This window comes from Thalassophryne amazonica, chromosome 6 (genome assembly GCF_902500255.1).
Source record: "Thalassophryne amazonica chromosome 6, fThaAma1.1, whole genome shotgun sequence".
NCBI lineage: Eukaryota > Metazoa > Chordata > Actinopteri > Batrachoidiformes > Batrachoididae > Thalassophryne > Thalassophryne amazonica.
The window spans coordinates 123,763,928-123,788,410 of record NC_047108.1 but is presented as its reverse complement, the minus strand read 5'-3'; the positions used below and the strand labels follow the sequence as shown (position 1 = coordinate 123,788,410).

The window sequence follows — 24,483 nt, the reverse complement described above, 5'->3', positions numbered from 1 at the left end:
TTATCGATTTTTTTTTGTTTTTTTGTTTTTTTTTTTGGGTTTGTGCATGATCCACTGCGGTTTGTGTTTGTATTTGTGTTTTGAAATCCTAGTTTATTGATTACTTTAAATTTTGTTTAATTTTGTTTTGTTTGGTTGAAGGGGCGGGAGTTTGTAAGCGTTTGCTTCTGCCCACACCCTTTCAGTCACATGGGCGTTTTGTCGGATTGTTTTTGTTTTTGCTGTCAGGTTAATTTGTCATTTTGGTCTGTGTGCTGAATAAATTCATTAATTCATATCATGTTTCCTTCGGAGTGCAATTTTTTTTAACATTTATTTTATTATTTTTTATCAAATTTATTTATTTCTGTGACTCTTCAGGTGGTTCCACCCCAACATCACCGGAATTGAGGCAGAACAGCTCCTGTTGACCCGGGGTGTCCACGGCAGTTTCCTGGCCCGGCCCAGCAAGAGTAATCCAGGGGACTTCACGCTCTCTGTCAGGTAAGTCCACTCTCCTCATCTCCTCCCATTTTGTTTTGGCTGTTCTCACACCAGGTTAAGAAGCATGTGCTGGTCTTGCACATTGGTGCATCCACCATGAAACTGAACTGCTGAGGGTACCAACTGCTGACCACCCACGCAGATATTTGCTCACCTTTGTCTCCTGAAAGTAGCAACTTACTTGCTGCAGTGAGTTATAATGGACTCATTCACTGGTGGTTGGCTCTCACTGCGGTATTGTATCACTTCCTGTTCCGGAGCACAGCGGTGTTTTTCTGTATCTGTTAGCTGTTTAATCTGCGCAGTTAGATTGATCTAGTTATCTAGATTACGATTTGTTTCCCAGTGTAATCTTTACGTGCCTTAACTAAAGCACTCCTTCTGCTGAATCACCTCTAAATTATTTACACATTATTCACTTTGCGTGTTTTTAGGAATCCGCTAGCTTAGCGTAGCTACTAGCTCTTAGCCGGTTTAGCATGGCGGCTTCTCCTGTCTCTCCCGCACTTTTCTGCTCTGGGTGTGAAATGTTTAGTTATTCCTCGGCCTTCTTTAGCAGTAACGGTACTTGTAATAAGTGTAGCTTATTCGTAGCTTTGGAGGCCAGGCTGGGCAAATTGGAGACTCGGCTCCGCACCGTGGAAAATTCTACAGCTAGCCAGGCCCCTGTAGTCGGTGCGGACGAAGGTAGCTTAGCCGCCGTTAGTTACCCCCTGGCAGATCCCGAGCAGCCGGGAAAGCAGGCTGACTGAGTGACTGTGAGGAGGAAGCGTAGCCCTAAACAGAAGCCCCGTGTACACCGCCAACCCGTTCACATCTCTAACCGTTTTTCCCCACTTGACGACACACCCGCCGAGGATCAAACTCTGGTTATTGGCGACTCTGTTTTGCGAAATGTGAAGTTAGCGACACCAGCAACCATAGTCAATTGTCTTCCGGGGGCCAGAGCAGGCGACATTGAAGGAAATTTGAAACTGCTGGCTAAGGCTAAGCGTAAATTTGGTAAGATTGTAATTCACGTCGGCAGTAATGACACCCGGTTACGCCAATCGGAGGTCACTAAAATTAACATTAAATCGGTGTGTAACTTTGCAAAAACAATGTCGGACTCTGTAGTTTTCTCTGGGCCCCTCCCCAATCAGACCGGGAGTGACATGTTTAGCCGCATGTTCTCCTTGAATTGCTGGCTGTCTGAGTGGTGTCCAAAAAATGAGGTGGGCTTCATAGATAATTGGCAAAGCTTCTGGGGAAAACCTGGTCTTGTTAGGAGAGACGGCATCCATCCCACTTTAGATGGAGCAGCTCTCATTTCTAGAAATCTGGCCAATTTTCTTAAATCCTCCAAACCGTGACTATCCAGGGTTGGGACCAGGAAGCAGAGTTGTAGTCTTACACACCTCTCTGCAGCTTCTCTCCCCCTGCCATCCCCTCATTACCCCATCCCTGTAGAGACGGTGCCTGCTCCCAGACCACGAATAACCAGCAAAAATCTATTTAAGCATAAAAATTCAAAAAGAAAAAATAATATAGCACCTTCAACTGCACCACAGACTAAAACAGTTAAATGTGGTCTATTAAACATTAGGTCTCTCTCTTCTAAGTCCCTGTTGGTAAATGATATAATAATTGATCAACATATTGATTTATTCTGCCTTACAGAAACCTGGTTACAGCAGGATGAATATGTTAGTTTAAATGAGTCAACACCCCCGAGTCACACTAACTGTCAGAATGCTCGTAGCACGGGCCAGGGCGGAGGATTAGCAGCAATCTTCCATTCCAGCTTATTAATTAATCAAAAACCCAGACAGAGCTTTAATTCATTTGAAAGCTTGACTCTTAGTCTTGTCCATCCAAATTGGAAGTCCCAAAAACCAGTTTTATTTGTTATTATCTATCGTCCACCTGGTCGTTACTGTGAGTTTCTCTGTGAATTTTCAGACCTTTTGTCTGACTTAGTGCTTAGCTCAGATAAGATAATTATAGTGGGCGATTTTAACATCCACACAGATGCTGAGAATGACAGCCTCAACACTGCATTTAATCTATTATTAGACTCTATTGGCTTTGCTCAAAAAGTAAATGAGTCCACCCACCACTTTAATCATATCTTAGATCTTGTTCTGACTTATGGTATGGAAATAGAAGACTTAACAGTATTCCCTGAAAACTCCCTTCTGTCTGATCATTTCTTAATAACATTTACATTTACTCTGATGGACTACCCAGCAGTGGGGAATAAGTTTCATTACACTAGAAGTCTTTCAGAAAGCGCTGTAACTAGGTTTAAGGATATGATTCCTTCTTTATGTTCTCTAATGCCATATACCAACACAGTGCAGAGTAGCTACCTAAACTCTGTAAGTGAGATAGAGTATCTCGTCAATAGTTTTACATCCTCATTGAAGACAACTTTGGATGCTGTAGCTCCTCTAAAAAAGAGAGCTTTAAATCAGAAGTGCCTGACTCCGTGGTATAACTCACAAACTCGTAGCTTAAAGCAGATAACCCGTAAGTTGGAGAGGAAATGGCGTCTCACTAATTTAGAAGATCTTCACTTAGCCTGGAAAAAGAGTCTGTTGCTCTATCAAAAAGCCCTCCGTAAAGCTAGGACATCTTTCTACTCATCACTAATTGAAGAAAATAAGAACAACCCCAGGTTTCTTTTCAGCACTGTAGCCAGGCTGACAGAGTCAGAGGTCTATTGAGCTGAGTATTCCATTAACTTTAACTAGTAATGACTTCATATCATTATCTTTGGCTGCTTTCAGTGATGCCGGTATTTGGGTAGACTCTTTCTCTCCGATTGTTCTGTCTGAGTTATTTTCATTAGTTACTTCATCCAAACCATCAACATGTTTATTAGACCCCATTCCTACCAGGCTGCTCAAGGAAGCCCTACCATTATTTAATGCTTCGATCTTAAATATGATCAATCTATCTTTGTTAGTTGGCTATGTACCACAGGCTTTTAAGGTGGCAGTAATTAAACCATTACTTAAAAAGCCATCACTTGACCCAGCTATCTTAGCTAATTATAGGCCAATCTCCAACCTTCCTTTTCTCTCAAAAATTCTTGAAAGGGTAGTTGTAAAACAGCTAACTGATCATCTGCAGAGGAATGGTCTATTTGAAGAGTTTCAGTCAGGTTTAGAATTCATCATAGTACAGAAACAGCATTAGTGAAGGTTTCAAATGATCTTCTTATGGCCTCGGACAGTGGACTCATCTCTGTGCTTGTTCTGTTAGACCTCAGTGCTGCTTTTGATACTGTTGACCATAAAATTTTATTACAGAGATTAGAGCATGCCATAGGTATTAAAGGCACTGCGCTGCGGTGGTTTGAATCATATTTGTCTAATAGATTACAATTTGTTCATGTAAATGGGGAATCTTCTTCACAGACTAAAGTTAATTATGGAGTTCCACAAGGTTCTGTGCTAGGACCAATTTTATTCACTTTATACATGCTTCCCTTAGGCAGTATTATTAGACGGTATTGCTTAAATTTTCATTGTTACGCAGATGATACCCAGCTTTATCTATCCATGAAGCCAGAGGACACACACCAATTAGCTAAACTGCAGGATTGTCTTACAGACATAAAGACATGGATGACCTCTAATTTCCAGCTTTTAAACTCAGATAAAACTGAAGTTATTGTACTTGGCCCCACAAATCTTAGAAACATGGTGTCTAACCAGATCCTTACTCTGGATGGCATTACCCTGACCTCTAGTAATACTGTGAGAAATCTTGGGCTCATTTTTGATCAGGATATGTCATTCAAAGCGCATATTAAACAAATATGTAGGACTGCTTTTTTGCATTTACGCAATATCTCTAAAATCAGAAAGGTCTTGTCTCAGAGTGATGCTGAAAAACTAATTCATGCATTTATTTCCTCTAGGCTGGACTATTGTAATTCATTATTATCAGGTTGTCCTAAAAGTTCCCTAAAAAGCCTTCAGTTAATTCAAAATGCTGCAGCTAGAGTACTGACGGGGACTAGAAGGAGAGAGCATATCTCACCCATATTGGCCTCTCTTCATTGGCTTCCTGTTAATTCTAGAATAGAATTTAAAATTCTTCTTCTTACTTATAAGGTTTTGAATAATCAGGTCCCATCTTATCTTAGGGACCTCGTAGTACCATATCACCCCAATAGAGCGCTTCGCTCTCAGACTGCAGGCTTACTTGTAGTTCCTAGGGTTTGTAAGAGTAGAATGCGAGGCAGAGCCTTCAGCTTTCAGGCTCCTCTCCTGTGGAACCAGCTCCCAATTCAGATCAGGGAGACAGACACCCTCTCTACTTTTAAGATTAGGCTTAAAACTTTCCTTTTTGCTAAAGCTTATAGTTAGGGCTGGATCAGGTGACCCTGAACCATCCCTTAGTTATGCTGCTATAGACGTAGACTGCTGGGGGGTTCCCATGATGCACTGTTTCTTTCTCTTTTTGCTCTGTATGCACCACTCTGCATTTAATCATTAGTGATCGATCTCTGCTCCCCTCCACAGCATGTCTTTTTCCTGGTTCTCTCCCTCAGCCCCAACCAGTCCCAGCAGAAGACTGCCCCTCCCTGAGCCTGGTTCTGCTGGAGGTTTCTTCCTGTTAAAAGGGAGTTTTTCCTTCCCACTGTAGCCAAGTGCTTGCTCACAGGGGGTCGTTTTGACCGTTGGTGTTTTACATAATTATTGTATGGCCTTGCCTTACAATATAAAGCGCCTTGGGGCAACTGTTTGTTGTGATTTGGCGCTATATAAAAAAATTGATTGATTGATTGATTGATTCGCTTTGCCTGGTCCAGTCATTGGGCTTCTCAATAATAACTGTACTGGATGATATCTTGGTGGGAGTCAATCTCATTATGGCTCAATAATGTTCTAGCTGATTATAATTTGTGAGTCCAACATTAAAATGATCCTAAAGCTCAAGAGTGCAAAAGGCCAAAGCATAGACAAACAGATCTGAATAACTGTATGTCAGTCTATTGATGAAATTCCAACTCACCCAGCAGGGAGATATTTAGAAGTTTACTCCTCAGTTTTCCAAAGACTTAATTGGGATAAGTGGTGAAATCGTCTTGAAGACCAACAACAAGGTCTTGGTGAAGAGTAAACTGATGGACATCTTGCTCTACTTTACCCATGCATGCTTAGTGAGTGTAGGTCAGGTATGGAATTGATCAAGAGCTGGTCAATGAGACCATTTCACCAAATTTGAATTGAATGTTTTCATTGAACAAGTGTGGGTTTAGCATAAAGTGATGGGTTGAGTATTAGGACCATTGTTTTCTTAATAAGACCACCCACAGATGGGCCATTCCATGCTTTATTGTTGATTAACAAGCATTGATGCATGAATGAAAACAGCATTTTATTACATTCCAAAATCCTAAATCAGTGCATTTTGTTCTGATAGCATTTTTATTTGTATACCATGTCTGTCATTTACTACAGGTTATTAGGTTGTTATTTGGTCTCATGACATGTCTTTTGACCAGCTGTTGATCAACCCAGGAAGGACGTTGGTATGGGTTGAGCAGAGAAGCACGGAGAATATAAAGTACAGGGAGACCTGCTTAAGAACAGACAATCACTTACTTATCTGTAAGTGTAACGGGCAGTGTCCACAATTTGTAATGTGCTTAAAAAAAGCCTTGTCCTTTGTTTCTTTCACAAGTTTCCCCCATAGGTGTATCTGTTAGATAGATCATTGCAGGTTGATGCACATCAACACTTGACGATACACCATTGTTCCAGTATTGACACACATCACATTAGCTTTCCAGATGTGCACTTTTTTGGATTTTCTGCATGAAGCAAATCTCTGTACATGGCATGTCTGCTAAATGGGCTGCAGAGATACTGATAATGCACATGTAACTGCACAACATGGCATGTGTAGGTACACGTGCGCATGCCTCCGAACTGCTCAGTCGTTGTTACGCAAACCTTATCTGTGTTCAACAGATGGCTTTTTAAAAGAACTTCTTTTGTGGGACACTTTCTATGAGCATGTTGGATAACATATTTGGAATGTATAATTCCGAGATGATTTGAGCAGCAGGGTAGATACGAGGTCACTGAAACGAGCACAGTGCCGGCCAGTATCGTAAGGCAAAGCACACGCCAAAGCACAATTACTTAACGTAATAATCAATAATTATGGTAAAGTACAATTTAGCTTTTGAGACCCTAATCTGTGCTCTTACATTTAACTGAATGCTGCTGTGTTGTGGAGAAGAAATGTGACATGTCTGGTAAAACGGGACTTGCAGCCTGCACTGCAATAATTACAGATTGCTGGAGATAAACGGAGATGGCAGAAGACAGACCTTTAAGAGTGTCTCTTCCTGGGCTGCAGAGGCGTTTCAGTGATGCATCAGCCGATTAAGCACCTGGAAAACTGCCCAAAGTCACTTTTACTGTGTAACTTTTGCTTTTCCTGGCCAACACCAGCAAGGAGGGGCTTTATATGTGAAAACATTGTGGTGAGTCAGGTGATAACTTTTAAGTAATGTTGAGGTTGAAGGACCCTGTAAAGGTGTTGACCTTTAATTGTGGTGGTTTTCCTGTGTGTGGTCTGTATTGTGTAGCAGAGTGTCATAAATCAACAGGGTTGGTGTTGTTTCAAGCTAGAAGTTGGGGTTTCGACTTAACCACTTAGACTGAGGTCAGCTGGCCGGTTTGCAGAACCTGACTACCTGCTGCAGGAGTTGGGTCACATTCAACTATGAAGAAGGAATTGAGAATAGAAAAGCAGTTTGTATGAGCAGTGCTTTCCCATATTTTGTAATTGTAACAAATGTAAAGGAAAAATTAACATGAAGCATAAAGATGTGGTGCAACCAGAACAGTTTTACAAATGTCTGAATCTCTACAGTAGAGGACTGCATTGGGATTGGGTCCCGCCGGGTCCCGCAGGAGCGGGTGGTTTGAACTTCACTGCGGGCTGTAATGGTCGACTAAAAAAAAAAAACACTGCAGTATCCAAAGCAACAGGATGACTCGGTCAACAAAGGAGAATAGTGTAAAAGTGTGCAGTGTCCATATGCTACTTTCAGCTTAAATAGAACGCCTTTAATTTAACAGGAACAGCAGCAGACCAGAGCAGGTACACAGACAAACACAGCGAGAGTTACCGTAGCAACACTGCATGCCCATATATGGCACAAATGTATGAAACCGTCTTTGAAAAATGAAAAAACAGCCCCATGAATCTCTTTATTAATAGCCTAAATGATGCATTTCCTCCCGTGGGATGGGAGGAGACACACAAAATCAATGCATGTCTATCACTGTGCGGGCATAAATTCTCAGCATTTCACAGGTGCAGGTGGGACTGAAAATACACATTGCGGAAACGGGCGGCAGTCGAACACACACGTTGCAGGTGCAGGTGGTAATGGTCCGAATTTCAGTGGATGCGGCGGGAGCAGGACAAAGAAATTCATCCTATGCAGGGCTCTACTCTACAGGACAGATGTGCACCATGATATTCATATTTTATTTGGTATTCTTATGTAAACATGCTTTTGTTGCTGTAACCATCAGCCCAGTGTGTGTGTGTGTGTGTACATGTCTACTTTCTTTCGTTTTTCACACACAATAATTCATTCAGTGAGTTTTCTGCATGAGGCATTGTTGAAAAGACCTGTTTTAAGTACAGAAATATTTCATCATACAACCACAAATCAGAAAAAGTTGTGACAGTATGGAAAATGAAAAGGGGGAAAAAGTGATCCTTACATTTACTTTGACTTCTATTTCATTGCAGACAGTATTTAAACAAAATCCTATGAAAAAGTTTGAACATATTGATGTCTATAAATGTTGCGATTTGCTAAAACTACATTAACTACATTACTACATTAAATTTAATAATACATAACCACATTAAATTTTGTAGTGGGTGGAGGCATGGCATATTAAGGGCCCTGTCTTTCTTCCTGTGACAAGCATCACACAATGCACCACAAGTGTCATTGTAAGTTTCCAACCACAGCAGTTTTCATTCTCACATTCAGCATAAATGTTGTCCATGGGAGCGTCTGGTTTAAAATGAGATGTGGTTACGTGCAGCGTTACTGCATTGCTATCATGAGGTAGCAGAAAACAGTTGTGCCATCAACCACCAAAATGTTTTTGGGCTATTTGCATGGTGCAGTTTTCAGATACGCCTGACATAGGTGAGTTTGCAAAGCACATACTTTCAGCTAACACACTGGGATGCTCCTTATTGCATCGTAGTACAAAGCAGCTAAAATTAACAATGAAATAAAAGAAAATCTTAATTGTCTGTCTGCGTCAGACAGGATGGAGATGGTGCATGAATGAGGCATGCCACTGCTTCACCTCAGGGAGCTTTGGCAGCTGGTCCTTTAAGTGATCCACTTGTACACTTTAACAGTTTGTGTGCAGATCCATTTTCTCATGAGAAACATCTCACTTGGGTCTGCCCTGTAAATAGCAATGTGCCATTTTCAAGTGCATGGTTTCAATTTCAATTTATTTTTATTTATATAGCGCCAAATCACAACAGAGTTGCCTCAAGGCGCTTCACACAGGTAAGGTCTAACCTTACCAACCCCCAGAGCAACAGTGGTAAGGAAAAAGCATGAGAAACATGATTTTAAAAAAGGTTTAAATCATGTTTTATCCATATTTGTATTGGTGTTATTTTTTCAGATATGACAACTTTTATTTTTCATTATTTTTAATAAATAATGCAGGAAACACACTTTGGCTTTTGGAAATGGTGTCATTACGTAGCAGAGGGTGACTCAACTGCATTGATATTGCTGTCAAGCGTGGTTGGGACCTCCATCACCCCCTTGTCACATTAGCTACAAGAGGTGGCAGCAAAGCGACCTACTGCCAGTCATTTTCAATCAGCGTGGGCATTTTACAGAAACAAATGGTCGCCACATAGGTGGGGCTAAAATAGACTAGGAGTCTTTTATGCAAATGCTGAGTGATACGACACAGAGAAGTTGAGTGATGCTGTTTTACATATTTATATGAACTTTATTTATCCAAAAGTTCATATTTAAACTGCAAAACATCAAGTTGCAATTACATATCTTTATCATGAGAGTTTGATAATGAAATGTTATTAATCATTGCCATTTCTTACGTGTATATCAGTATCATAAGTTTATTTATTTATTTACTTCCTAATATTCCTTTCTGTATCAGTCCCCAAAATCCATATTCATCTGGCTACTTTTTTCTGACTCAGTCATTTGTAATTTGGTAAAATACAAAACACAGTCAACACAGCACCAGTTTGAGACTAATAGAAATTGGTATGTTTTTTATGGATTGTGTGAAAAATGAAGGATTATAATGTAAAAGACTTTACTGTCTTATGTTCCTAGTTCAAGACTACCTGTGCCACATCTGGAGTTGTTAGGAAATAAAAAATACCAAATCAACATGCCGATCCATGTTATGTCAGTTATGGCGACCCTGCAAAAGAATTCTATAAGCACACTGCTTCTATAATGTAATTTTTTTTTCTTCTCTTTGGCCACTGGCTGGTGTGTATTTTTCTTCCTTTCCTCCTTTCTTTTTCATTGGGCCTAATAATAAAACTCGGAAAATATGGAAATGTTTTAAACATTATTACTTCATTATAGCTACAGAAATTTTCCTTGGCTAGTTTATCGTATCAACTTACCGTCTCTTCCTGCAAACTTGCGCACACACAATGCCTTATCACAGCAGCTGGAGTGTAATTAGTCAAGTTTCATCTTACCAAGGCCATTATGAGCAGGACAATCACTCTGAATGTTGAGATTATAATGGACGCTGAGGCAGCCTGTTGTCCTTCTCTGTCCTATCTTCCTTTTCCTGCCTTTCTGCCTCTTATCTCAACCACCTCGTGTCTTTCCAGATACAGAAAGAGAAAAGAAGCCCAGAGAGGCTGGACAGAGCTGCTGCTCAAAAGTGTCTGAAGGCTGCAGTCTACCTCTAATTACAACCTTTTGGTGGCCTTGAAAATGTAATTAAATCTGAGTTTTGTCTGTGGAGGACAAAGCTGAAGGCAGACGTTTGACATACTTCAAATTTAATTGTACATGCAGAAGAGTCTGGTCAAATTTCCTCAATTTTCTTGCACTTAAAAGAACCTGTGGAAGAATTTTGAGTGCCGTCTTAACAGAGAATTTTACAGGGCATATCATCACAAACTAATTTTGTAAAATATATCAAACTAGCCTGAACATGCTGTACTTGTATAAATTTCTGTGATTTTGATTCTGTGATTTACAGTCCATTGAAATGGTGTTTCAGTGCAGTTGTATTAATCACATGGTTTTTGTTGTTGTTTGTGTGTGGAATCAAAGCACTAAACAAAATAAACTGTGATAATAAAATAATAAATGCAAAAAGTACACTCACTCTTTCAGAGGCATTTTTAAACAGGTGTGACTTGTAACTCACTGATACAACAGCTTAGTAAAAAGAAACAAAATAAAAGTTAAATAGCGTTAAATAAAATGCAGATTTTCTACAAGTCTACCCTTTGTAACAGACATAAATGTTAAAGGTTTGACCAGTAACCTCATTTCTAAGAAACAAACAAGCTCCTTGTCAGCCATTATGTTTATCATCCTTTGAAAGATTTCTTCATGTCTAGAGATTCTTGTCCTCTATTTGACCCCACTTTGTTTGAGTTTCTGTAAACATTGTGGGCATTATAGACCATAAATACAGATGGATTTGCTTGTGGTGTGCAAAAAAATGAAGCTAAAAATCAAGCCAATGTGAGCTTGCTGGGTGACTTATTTTACCCCCCCCCCCCCCCAAAAAAAAAACATTCTTTACATAGGATAGATACAGTAGTGTTCAGAATAATAGTAGTGTGGCATTCAGTCAGTGAGTTCGTCAATTTTGTGGAACAAACAGGTGTGAATCAGGTGTCCCCTATTTAAGGATGAAGCCAGCACCTGTTGAACATGCTTTTCTCTTTGAAAGCCTGAGGAAAAAGAGACCTTCAAGACATTGTTCAGAAGAACAGTGTAGTTTGATTAAAAAGATGATTGGAGAGGGGAATACTTGGGTGATTCTTTAACTATGGGCACTATTGGCCTTGTTAATGTAATTTCCACCACACCATTGCCTTACAATATAAAGCACCTTGGGGCAACTGTTTGTTGTGATTTGGTGCTATATACATGTGCTCTGATGTCACTGTTTATCGCCATAGAAACTACCCACACAACCTTTCATACAAACTTTTTAAAGGGACATTATTGTTGTGGTGGAAATTACGGCAATAGTGTGGGACAACTACATTTCATTTAAAAAAAATCACAACAGTTGTATGACATTGAATACCCCAATTATGTTTTGATTATTTTACTGATATTTTATTCAGAGATATTTTAAAACATTAGAAAAAATGTTTGTTTACTATTCATTTTTATCATTGAAGATCATTAGTCTGGGTGTGGGACAAGCACAAAACGGCAATATTTGCATATAATGATGCTGAAAAAAGGTGAAAAAGTCATCATAGATTACTAGGACAAATTTCTTAAAACACTTTCATTGTAAAGATAACTATAAGTGTGAAATTTCCCCTTTTTTCTTTTTTCATAAAATATGATCAAGGGACATAAAAGTGCCCATAGTCTAAGAATCACCCACTTGTACGCATGTGCAAAAAATTATAGGCTGTTCATCTACAGTGATCTCCAATGCTTTAAAATGGACAAAAAAACAGAGACGTAAGAAAAGAGAAGAAAACGGAAAACAACCATCAAAATGGATAGAAGAATAACCAGAATGGCAAAGGCTCACCCATTGATCAGCTCCAGGATGATCAAAGACAGTCTGGAGTTACCTGTAAGTGCTGTGACAGTTAGAAGACACCTGTGTGAAGCTAATTTATTTGCAAGAATCCCCCGCAAAGTCCCTCGTTAAATAAAAGACGTGCAGAAGAGGTTACAATTTGCCAAAGAACACATCAACTGGCTTAAAGAGAAATGGAGGAATATTTTGTGGACTGATGAGAGTAAAATTGTTCTTTTTGGGTCCAAAGGCCGCAGACAGTTTGTGAGACGACCCCCAAACTCTGAATTCAAGCCACAGTTCACAGTGAAGACAGTGAAGCATGGTGGTGCAAGCATCATGATATGGGCATGTTTCTCCTACTATGGTGTTGGGCCTATATATCGCATACCAAGTATCATGGATCAGTTTGGATATGTCAAAATACTTGAAGAGGTCATGTTGCCTTATGTTGAAGAGGACATGCCCTTGAAATGGGTGTTTCAACAAGACAATGACCCCAAGCACACTAGTAAACAAACAAAATCTTGGTTCCAAACCAACAAAATTAATGCCTCGCAGATGTGACGAAATCATGAAAAACTGTGGTTATACAACTAAATACTAGTTTAGTGATTCACAGGATTGCTAAAAAAGCTGTTTGAACATAAGTTTTGAGTTTGTAGCGTCAACAGCAGATGCTACTATTATTGTGAACACCCCCTTTTCTACTTTTTTTTTTTTTTTTTTTTTTTTTTTTTTTTTACTAATAGCCCAATTTCATAGCCTTAAGAGTGTGCATATCATGAATGCTTGGCCTTGTTGGATTTGTGAGAATCTACTGGTACCTTGTTTCCCATGTAACGATAAGAAATATACTCAAAACCTGGATTAATCTTTTTGGTCACATAGCACTACTATTATTCTGAACTCTACTGTAGATGGGGAAACATGGCAGGAACCGGGAGACTTCTGCACTGAAATCAAGTGCACTAACCACTTGGTCACCACCCCTGCTAAATTATAATATGATGCCAACTGATAAATTAGTAGCGTTACGCCTGAGATAGTGGGGCAGCAGAGCTAACTTATTGTTCATTTTGTCATAAAAGCACCAAATTTTGCACGTTTATTTTCAGATGTGGAGGCATCCTGGAGCTTACCTATAATCACAGATGGGGTGTCGATGAAGAATTACACAGGGGTGAAAATGTAAAAATGTATCATATTATTTGTCTGATCATAAAGATTCCAATAATGTATAGTTTGGATTATCTGTGACTGAATGTTATGGGGTAAAAACAACAAAAATGGTGATGGTCAATTTCAGTTTGTACAGGGGTCAAAAGTTAAAGTTGCTCCAATTTTGGTTTAAAAAAAAAAAGTGATACATATTATTGGTTGAGCTAATTTAATAAATGGAATTGTTTTGACTGTGTTGAACGCTTGGAAAGCTCAAACAAGGTCAGCGTCTATTGGATTCTGTGGCATATGACATGTTACCCTGTAACGTGATAACTAAACATGACAGTGTGAAGTAAACCTTTTTTAAAACCCTTCACGTTTCACCCCTTTACAAACTGAAATTGACTTTTCTTAGATTAGATTAGATAGAAATTTACTGATCACTTGGGAAGACCCCCTCATGGAAACTGAGGTTCCAGCAGCATTGTATAGCAGCATACAGGGTAAGAAGCACAGAGTATCAAAAGTGAAAAAAGAAAACAGTTTGCAAATACAAATATATTACAAATACACAACCCGACATACTGATCAATACTGGTTTACAGCTGCTACTGTTCGCCTCATTCTCATTCCTGACCTCTGTCTTCCTGTTACTCCCCCCGCCGAGTGAGGAGTTGTACAGTCGGATGGACTGAGGGACAAAGGAGTTCTTATCTTTTTCTTTCTTCTTCTTCTTTAGCTGTGTTTTTTTTTTTTTTTGGTCATTTTTACCCCATAAATTCAGAACATCCAGTCATAGATAGTCCAAACTATTACTACCCTTTTGGAATCTTTATGATCAGACAAATAACATGGCATATATTTCAGTACAATTTGAGAGCTTTTCAATTTTCATTTTGACAAACGGCTGCCAGGGGTGACATTGAAATTTCATGATACCTCAATATTCATTTTTATTTGGAATACCTTGTGTGTGTACATATGTGCACCAAATTCTATGTTTTTATCAAAAAATGCACAATTGTTATGGAAATTTTAGCGAAGCTGCACCACGACTGCATTGTGAAGGAAATTTAGGAGAGTATGACACTATCAGTGTTGCCGCAGTTATTTTGAAAAGGTAATCCAATTACTGATTACTCCTTGAAAAAGTAACTTAGTTACTTTACTGATTACTTAATTGTAAAAGTAACTAAGTTAGATTACTAGTTACTTTCCCCAGCTGTCGACAACCCTCTGCCACCTCAACATGACAATAATACTTGTTTTTCCAAAACTCACTTTAAAGTCACCCTTTCTTGACTTCAATGAAAATAAATACTTGTTTTATAAAAAGTAAAATAAAGACCTCTTTCTTGATGTCATATTTAACTGTTGACAGCACTGTAACAGTAAAACTTGCAATTTCTTACATACACTCAACAAAAATATAAACGCAACACTTTTGGTTTTGCTCCCATTTTGTATGAGATGAACTCAAAGATCTAAAACTTTTTCCACATACACAATATCACCATTTCCCTCAAATATTGTTCACAAACCAGTCTAAATCTGTGATAGTGAGCACTTCTCCTTTGCTGAGATAATCCATCCCACCTCACAGGTGTGCCATATCAAGATGCTGATTAGACACCATGATTAGCGCACAGGTGTGCCTTAGACTGCCCACAATAAAAGGCCACTCTGAAAGGTGCAGTTTTATCACACAGCACAATGCCACAGATGACGCAAGATTTGAGGGAGCGTGCAATTGGCATGCTGACAGCAGGAATGTCAACCAGAGCTGTTGCTCGTGTATTGAATGTTCATTTCTCTACCATAAGTCGTCTCCAAAGGCGTTTCAGAGAATTTGGCAGTACATCCAACCAGCCACATAACCGCAGACCACGTGTAACCACACCAGCCCAGGACCTCCACATCCAGCATGTTCACCTCCAAGATCGTCTGAGACCAACCACTTGGACAGCTGCTGAAACAATCGGTTTGCATAACCAAAGAATTTCTGCACAAACTGTCAGAAACCATCTCAGGGAAGCTCATCTGCATGCTCGTCGTCCTCATCGGGGTCTCGACCTGACTCCAGTTCGTCGTCGTAACCGACTTGAGTGGGCAAATGCTCACATTCGCTGGCGTTTGGCACGTTGGAGAGGTGTTCTCTTCACGGATGAATCCCGGTTCACACTGTTCAGGGCAGATGGCAGACAGCGTGTGTGGCGTCATGTGGGTGAGCGGTTTTCTGATGTCAGTGTTGTGGATCGAGTGGCCCATGGTGGCGGTGGGGTTATGGTATGGGCAGGCATCTGTTATGGACGAAGAACACAGGTGCATTTTATTGATGGCATTTTGAATGCACAGAGATACCGTGACGAGATCCTGAGGCCCATTGTTGTGCCATACATCCAAGAACATCACCTCATGTTGCAGCAGGATAATGCACGGCCCCATGTTGCAAGGATCTGTACACAATTCTTGGAAGCTGAAAATGTCCCAGTTCTTGCATGGCCGGCATACTCACCGGACATGTCACCCATTGAGCATGTTTGGGATGCTCTGGACCGGCGTATACGACAGCGTGTACCAGTTCCTGCCAATATCCAGCAACTTCGCACAGCCACTGAAGAGGAGTGGACCAACATTCCACAGGCCACAATTGAATGGTGGTCACACCAGATACTTACTGGTATCCCCCCCCCCCCCCGCCCCCCCCAATAAAACAAAACTGCACTTTTCAGAGTGGCCTTTTATTGTGGGCAGTCCAAGGCACACCTGTGCACTAATCATCGTGTCTAATCAGCATCTTGATATGGCACACCTGTGAGGTGGGATGGATTATCTCAGCAAAGAAGTGCTCACTATCACAGATTTAGACTGGTTTGTCAACAATATTTGAGGGAAATGGTGATATTGTGTATGTGGAAAAAGTTTTAGATCTTTGAGTTCATCTCATACAAAATGGGAGCAAAACCAAAAGTGTTGCGTTTATATTTTTGTTGAGTGTACATTGTTTAGAAATGTAACTATTAAATTCTTTCTAACATTTAAATTCTCTCTAAACATTTTACTTGTCAAAATTATTCTTACTATAAGTAGTATTAGTAGTTGTAGTAAAAAAGGCTTCAAAACTGGACCTTTAATCTAGGGGTGTTGTGGGGGGGCATATCCCTGCCCCATGCCCCCATTCCATCTGGATTCGCCCCTGTTTTGGCGTTTGAGCACAAAGAATGGATAACATTTATTTATGCAGAAAACATGACCAGATTTACAGGTAAGAATATTTTATTGCATTTTCATATCATGTGGTCCTTAGAGAGTTTAGGTGCATTTGAGTGAGCTGTTTTTAATGAGCAGATACAGAGCGGCTCAGCTCAGAATTCTAAATAAAGGAGAAAAAAACATTAAAATGTCTTTGTAAAGCTCAGTGTAGGTGTGCTGTTGTCACCGCGCTTTAAGACATGAGGATGAGTCGTAGCTGCTGCAGAAAACCGCGGATGAAAAGCTCACAGCTCGCTTAAAGTGGGCAGTTCAGTCGAACCCCGACCCCGTGCCCACAGACCAAGTTTAATGCTGCTATCGACCCACAATGCAAAAATAACAGTAACGCACAGTGACTTGGAGAAGTAACGTTATTCTGATTACTGATTTGGAAAGATTAACGCGTTACATTACTTGTTACTAAAAAAAGTGGTCAGAGTAACGCGTTACCGGCATCACTGGACACTATGCACATTTATGCTTCTCCTCACGTGGCCATGTCAATGCACATAAGGTCAAAGGATAATGGAGAATGATACAGATTTATAAACTCATCAGTCTTCATCTGACCACACTCATTTTTTGATTATACCGAGTAAACAGTTGTCGGTCAGAGTCGTTGTCACGCAGTAGGGCCGTCATTTAGTAATACGGCCACATAGTAAATGTCCATGTTTGATGGAAGTAAAGCAGTGAAGTGAATGAATTGTAATGGGAATGTGTTCGACTCATTCCAGAGTTAATGGCGTTAAACTGGAAGAGGAAAAAGGGGCTTTGGCCTGACAGCTGAGGAAGGGCCTTTAACAAAGCTGCAGATCTGTGGCACCCCGCCAAGAGTTGCTAATAGGATCATAAAACAATTACCAGGAAACACTGGGGAGAGGGATGGAAGGAAAGAGAGATAGGAGAGGGATAGATGGACGGATATGGGATAAATAAATAGAAAAGAGAGGATGGTTTTCAGTGTGATGAGTGGACAGATGGAATGAAAGAAATAATGTGAAGTTCACGAGGACGAGAAATGTAATGGTGGGAAAATAGGATTTGTGCCATTTGATATGACCATTAAACAATAATCAGTTTGCGGCAAAAGCTGGACATCCTGCTGATCATATTGAAATAACAGGCCTGGTGAACCCTCACGCAGTCCCTGAAAAATTCAGTGTTTGTGTTGATGCATTCTGTGGGGTGTTTTATTTACTTCTGCTAAAGTAACATGTCACCACAGATGGAAAATGGAAAAATAAGTACATTTCCCAGTTGAGCTGTGTATTCATGTCTGGTTGTCGTCTTGTTTCCAGGCAGATGCCTCATAGAGTGCTGAGGCATTTGTGTGAGTGTGCATACTGTACATGCTAGTATCTATGTGTTCAAATTTGTCTGTTATCTATTCAAAGCAGTTGAAGGACTTTGAATATGTAAAGTAGTGCCAAATGTTTTGTGGCGTGTCGATCTGTGAGCTCGGCCGTGTGACTGTTCTGAAGTCATGACACAGCATTACTCCAAATGTACATGGTGTGAAAATAATGGTGTGTTGTTTGAGGTTTTTGTTTTACTAAGAGGAGTCAAAAATATTCAGACTTAAAAAAAATGGAAATCAATTTGCTTTGAATGATCAGTTGTGTCAGTCTTGTTTTTGTTTTGAAAAAAAAAGATGAATTCTACTTATTAGCTGTTGTATTTAATTTACTAGGCATTAGTACTCATCACTTTTGAAGTCTGTAAGGCTACAACAGTCCAAATTAATCAGTCAGTTTAACCTCAGTGACCTTGATCTTTCCCAGTTGACTGACCTTTGGCCGGATTTGTCAAGGCAATTCTGCAGTCGACCTAAATGTGTGCTGCATATTTGCTTGAGCGTTGGAATCTTTCATGTTTCCTATGAATGGGTGAATAATCTAATGGTTGGTCATGATGATAGCAAGAGTCAACATTGAAGGATCAAAAAGTGGCGTCGCTGTGAACACTTGGCCGCCACAAGCCAGTTATCCCTGTGGTAACCTTTCTGGCACCTCCTGCTTAAATAATATCCAGATAGCCAGAAGGATTGTGAGGCCCCGGTTTCACGGTCTGTATTCATACTGAAAATCAAGATCAAGCGAGGTTTTGCCCTTCTGCTCCACGGGAGGTTTCTGTCCAAACTTAGTTTGCCTTAGAAGACCTGTGTTACCGTTTGACAGGTGTACTGCCCCAGTCAAACTTCCCACCTGCCACTGTCCCCGGAGTAAGGCCGGTCGCTTGACACCAGATGCGTGTGCCCGCTTGAGGCTCGCCTCCCCGCCTCACCGGGTGTAGTGACGGTGATAGGGTCTGCGATCAAGAGTTCCTGAAGTAATTGATCTGTAAACTGAAATCCGTAAATTGCTTTAACTGAAAGAAAATATATCATGAATGATATTCACAATTTGCGACTTACATTTTGTGATAAAAAGTAAGTCCCTTCAACTGCTCCCTTGTTTGCACTCGGGGTCGCCACGGCAAATCCAAGGTGGATCTGCATGTTGAAGTGGCACAGGTTTTACGCCGGATGCCCTTCCTGACGCAACTCCACATTACATGGAGAAATGTGGCAGGGGTGGGATTTGAACCTGGAACCTTCTGCACTGAAACCAAGTGCATTAACCACTTGGCCACCACCCCTGCTAACTTGCATTTTGTGATAAATTGTTTAAAATTTGGTGAATATGAACAATCAAATGACCAAAACAATAAATTTGTTTTGCTTACAAAATATACGTGGAATTGTTGGAGAGAATCTTATCCTTACATGCATGATGGCAATTAGGAACAGGTGTGCTTGAAGTTGCATGTAGACTGAACTTCTAAAGGCTCAGTCTGCCAATGCTTTTATATAAAAATAAGACTTAAATTCTCAATATGAGAAAATTTCTTGTTTTGGAGATTTTATCACATGCTTGCGCTCTGGGTGCAGATATGCATGAAAATGTCAAATCTTTGACTCTTGAGTGTACGATAGTTGACGTGTGTGTGTGTGTGTGTGTGTGTGTGTGTGTGTGTGTGTGTGTGTGTGTGTGTGTCTCCACAGTACAAGAAGGAAATACAATAAACACAGAGTGCTTATTTCCATGCAGCACTAGTTAGTGCACAAAAATTCAAATTTGGTCAACAATCCTGATTTGGATATTGTAACATTAGACAGTCAGTCATGCAGCAAACATACTCTAATGTTTAATTAAGATATGCACATTAGTTTGAGCTATTGACACATTTTTAACAAATTCCATCTCATAATGATGAACGTAATTCCACATCTGCATCGTCACAAAGATTTCTGGAGTTCTTATTCCAGTGTTTGAACCAAGTTTCATAACCCACTGGCTGGATCCTTTTTTGCTCTTCTGTTCAGGAGGAATGATGAGGTGACACACATTAAAATCCAGAACTCTGGTGATTACTACGACCTGTATGGAGGAGAGAAGTTTGCTACTCTTGCCGAGCTGGTGCAGTATTACACCGAGCAACAGGATCTCCTGCGTGAGAAGAACGGCCATGTCATTGAGCTAAAGTACCCACTCAACTGCAAAGATCCCACCTCCGAGAGGTGCATGCACGTGTGCCATTGGGCACGGATTTTACAGACAACCAGTGTAACATGAGCTTGATGTAGTTCTCTTCTTTTTTTTTTTTTTAATTAAAGGTAATAAAAAACAGATATTTAAATTATTAGCTGTACCATCACACCAAAGGAGAAGTTTCCTGAAAATGCCTTGAGAGAATCTTCCACCCTCAGAGTCTTAAGCACAGGTCCAAAATATTTAATTTGTGTAATTTATTGAAGCTGATTTGAGATACAAATAATTCCCATGAAGGCTACATTTTATAATATCAAATCAATTTTATTCATATAGCGCCAAATCACAACAAACAGTTGCCCCAAGGCGCTTTATATTGTAAGGCAAGGCCATACAATAATTACAGAAAAACCCCAACGGTCAAAACGACCCCCTGTGAGCAAGCACTTGGCGACACTGGGAAGGAAAACTCCCTTTTAACAGGAAGAAACCTCCAGCAGAACCAGGCTCAGGGAGGGGCAGTCTTCTGCTGGGACTGGTTGGGGCTGAGGGAGAGAACCAGGAAAAAGACATGCTGTGGAAGGGAGCAGAGATCAATCACTAATGATTAAATGCAGAGTGGTGCATACAGAGCAAAAAGAGAAAGAAACACTCAGTGCATCATGGGAACCCCCCAGCAGTCTAAGTCTATAGCAGCATAACTAAGGGATGGTTCAGGGTCACCTGATCCAGCCCTAACTATAAGCTTTAGCAAAAAGGAAAGTTTTAAGCCTAATCTTAAAAGTAGAGAGGGTGTCTGTCTCCCTGATCTGAATTGGGAGCTGGTTCCACAGGAGAGGAGCCTGAAAGCCGAAGGCTCTGCCTCCCATTCTACTCTTACAAACCCTAGGAACTACAAATAAGCCTGCAGTCTGAGAGTGAAGCGCTCTATTGGGGTGATATGGTACTATGAGGTCCCTAAGATAAGATGGGACCTGATTATGCAAAACCTTATAAGTAAGAAGAATAATTTTAAATTCTATTCTGGAATTAACAGGGACCCAATGAAGAGAAGCCAATATGGGTGAGATATGCTCTCTCCTTCTAGTCCCTGTCAGTACTCTAGCTGCAGCATTTTGAATTAACTGAAGGCTTTTCAGGGAACTTTTAGGACAACCTGATAATAATGAATTACAATAGTCCAGCCTAGAGGAAATAAATGCATGAATTAGTTTTTCAGCATCACTCTGAGACAAGATCTTTCTAATTTTAGAGATATTGCGCAAATGCAAAAAAGCAGTCCTACATATTTGTTTAATATGCACATTGAATGACATATCCTGATCAAAAATGACTCCAAGATTTCTCACAGTATTACTAGAGGTCAGGGTAATGCCATCCAGAGTAAGGATCTGGTTAGACACCATGTTTCTAAGATTTGTGGGGCCAAATACAATAACTTCAGTTTTATCTGAGTTTAAAAGCAGGAAATTAGAGGTCATCCATGTCTTTATGTCTGTAAGACAATCCTGCAGTTTAGCTAATTGGTGTGTGTCCTCTGGCTTCATGGATAGATAAAGCTGGGTATCATCTGCGTAACAATGAAAATTTAAGCAATGCCGTCTAATAATACTGCCTAAGGGAAACATGTATAAAGTGAATAAAATTGGTCCTAGCACAGAACCTTGTGGAACTCCATAATTAACCTAACTATAATATAAGATAATTATAGTGGGCGATTTTAACATCCACACAGATGCTGAGAATGACAGCCTCAACACTGCATTTAATCTATTATTAGACTCTATCGGCTTTGCTCAAAAAGTAAATGAGTCCACCCACCACTTTAATCATATTTTAGATCTTGTTCTGACTTATGGTATGGAAATAGAAGACTTAACAGTATTCCCTGAAAACTCCCTTTTGTCTGATCATTTTTTAATAACATTTACATTTACCCTGATGGACTACCCTGCAGTGGGGAATAAGTTTCATTACACTAGAAGTCTTTCAGAAAGCGCTGTAACTAGGTTTAAGGATATGATTCCTTCTTTATGTTCTCTAATGTCATATACCAACATAGAGCAGAGTAGCTACCTAAACTCTGTAAGGGAGTTAGAGTATCTTGTCAATAGTTTTACATCCTCATTGAAGACAACTTTGGATGCTGTAGCTCCTCTGAAAAAGAGAGCTTTAAATCAGAAGTGTCTGACTCCGTGGTATAACTCACAAACTCGTAGCTTAAAGCAGATAACCCGTAAGTTGGAGAGGAAATGGCGTCTCACTAATTTAGAAGATCTTCACTTAGCCTGGAAAGAGTTTGTTGCTCTATAAGAAAGCCCTTCGTGAAGCTAGGACATCTTTCTACTCATCACTAATTGAAGAAAATAAGAACAACCCCAGGTTTCTTTTCAGCACTGTAGCCAGGCTGACAAAGAGTCAGAGCTCTATTGAGCTGAGTATTCCATTAACTTTAACTAGTAATGACTTCATGACTTTCTTTGCTAACAAAATTTTGACTATTAGAGAAAAAATTACTCATAACCATCCCAAAGATGTATCGTTATCTTTGGCTGCTTTCAGTTATGCCGGTATTTGGTTAGACTCTTTCTCTCCGATTGTTCTGTCTGAGTTATTTTCATTAGTTACTTCATCCAAACCATCAACATGCTTATTAGACCCCATTCCTGCCAGGCTGCTCAAGGAAGTCCTACCATTATTTAATGCTTCAATCTTAAATATGATCAATCTATCTTTGTTAGTTGGTTATGTACCACAGGCCTTTAAGGTGGCAGTAATTAAACCATTACTTAAAAAGCCATCACTTGACCCAGCTATCTTAGCTAATTATAGGCCAATCTCCAACCTTCCTTTTCTCTCAAAGATTCTTGAGAGGGTAGTTGTAAAACAGCTAACTGATCACCTGCAGAGGAATGGTCTATTTGAAGAGTTTCAGTCAGGTTTTAGAATTCATCATAGTACAGAAACAGCATTAGTGAAGGTTACAAATGATCTTCTTATGGCTTCGGACAGTGGACTTATCTCTGTGCTTGTTCTGTTGGACCTCAGTGCTGCTTTTGATACTGTTGACCATAAAATTTTATTACAGAGATTAGAGCATGTCATAGGTATTAAAGGCATTGCGCTGCGGTGGTTTGAATCATATTTGTCTAATAGATTACAGTTTGTTCATGTAAATGGGGAATCTTCTTCACAGACTAAAGTTAATTATGGAGTTCCACAAGGTTCTGTGCTAGGACCAATTTTATTCACTTTATACATGCTTCCCTTGGGCAGTATTATTAGACGGTATTGCTTAAATTTTCATTGTTACGCAGATGATACCCAGCTTTATCTATCCATGAAGCCAGAGAATACACACCAATTAGCTAAACTGCAGGATTGTCTTACAGACATAAAGACATGGATGACCTCTAATTTCCTGCTTTTAAACTCAGATAAAACTGAAGTTATTGTACTTGGCCCCACAAATCTTAGAAGCATGGTGTCTAACCAGATCGTTACTCTGGATGGCATTTCCCTGATCTCTAGTAATACTGTGAGAAATCTTGGAGTTATTTTTGATCAGGATATGTCATTCAAAGCGCATATTAAACAAATATGTAGGACTGCCTTTTTGCATTTACGCAATATCTCTAAAATCAGAAAGGTCTTGTCTCAGAGTGATGCTGAAAAACTAATTCATGCATTTATTTCCTCTAGGCTGGACTATTGTAATTCATTATTATCAGGTTGTCCTAAAAGTTCCCTAAAAAGCCTTCAGTTGGTTCAGAATGCTGCAGCTAGAGTACTGACGGGGACTAGCAGGAGAGAGCATATCTCACCCGTGTTGGCCTCCCTTCATTGGCTTCCTGTTAATGCTAGAATAGAATTTAAAATTCTTCTTCTTACTTATAAGGTTTTGAATAATCAGGTCCCATCTTATCTTAGGGACCTCGTAGTACCATATTACCCCATTAGAGCGCTTCGCTCTCAGACTGCGGGCTTACTTGTAGTTCCTAGGGTTTGTAAGAGTAGAATGGGAGGCAGAGCCTTCAGCTTTCAGGCTCCTCTCCTGTGGAACCAGCTCCCAATTCAGATCAGGGAGACAGATACCCTCTCTACTTTTAAGATTAGGCTTAAAACTTTCCTTTTCGCTAAGGCTTATAGTTAGGGCTGGATCGGGTGACCCTGGACCATCCCTTGGTTATGTTGCTTTAGACGTAGACTGTGGGGGGGTTCCCATGATGCACTGTTTCTTTCTCTTTTTG

At 40.0% G+C, this 24,483-nt stretch overlaps 1 protein-coding gene across 5 annotated transcripts in view; it reads left to right on the top strand.

Moving 5' to 3' along the window:
• Window positions 1-24,483, top strand: part of ptpn11b (protein tyrosine phosphatase non-receptor type 11b) — a 122,209-nt gene that overhangs the window by 53,495 nt on the left and 44,231 nt on the right. For all 5 annotated transcript variants that reach the window (XM_034173350.1, XM_034173354.1, XM_034173349.1 and 2 more), the window contains exons 2-3: window positions 361-483; window positions 20,068-20,262. In XM_034173350.1, the coding sequence (XP_034029241.1) occupies window positions 361-483; window positions 20,068-20,262 (318 nt within the window). The remainder of the gene's footprint in view (window positions 1-360; window positions 484-20,067; window positions 20,263-24,483) is intronic.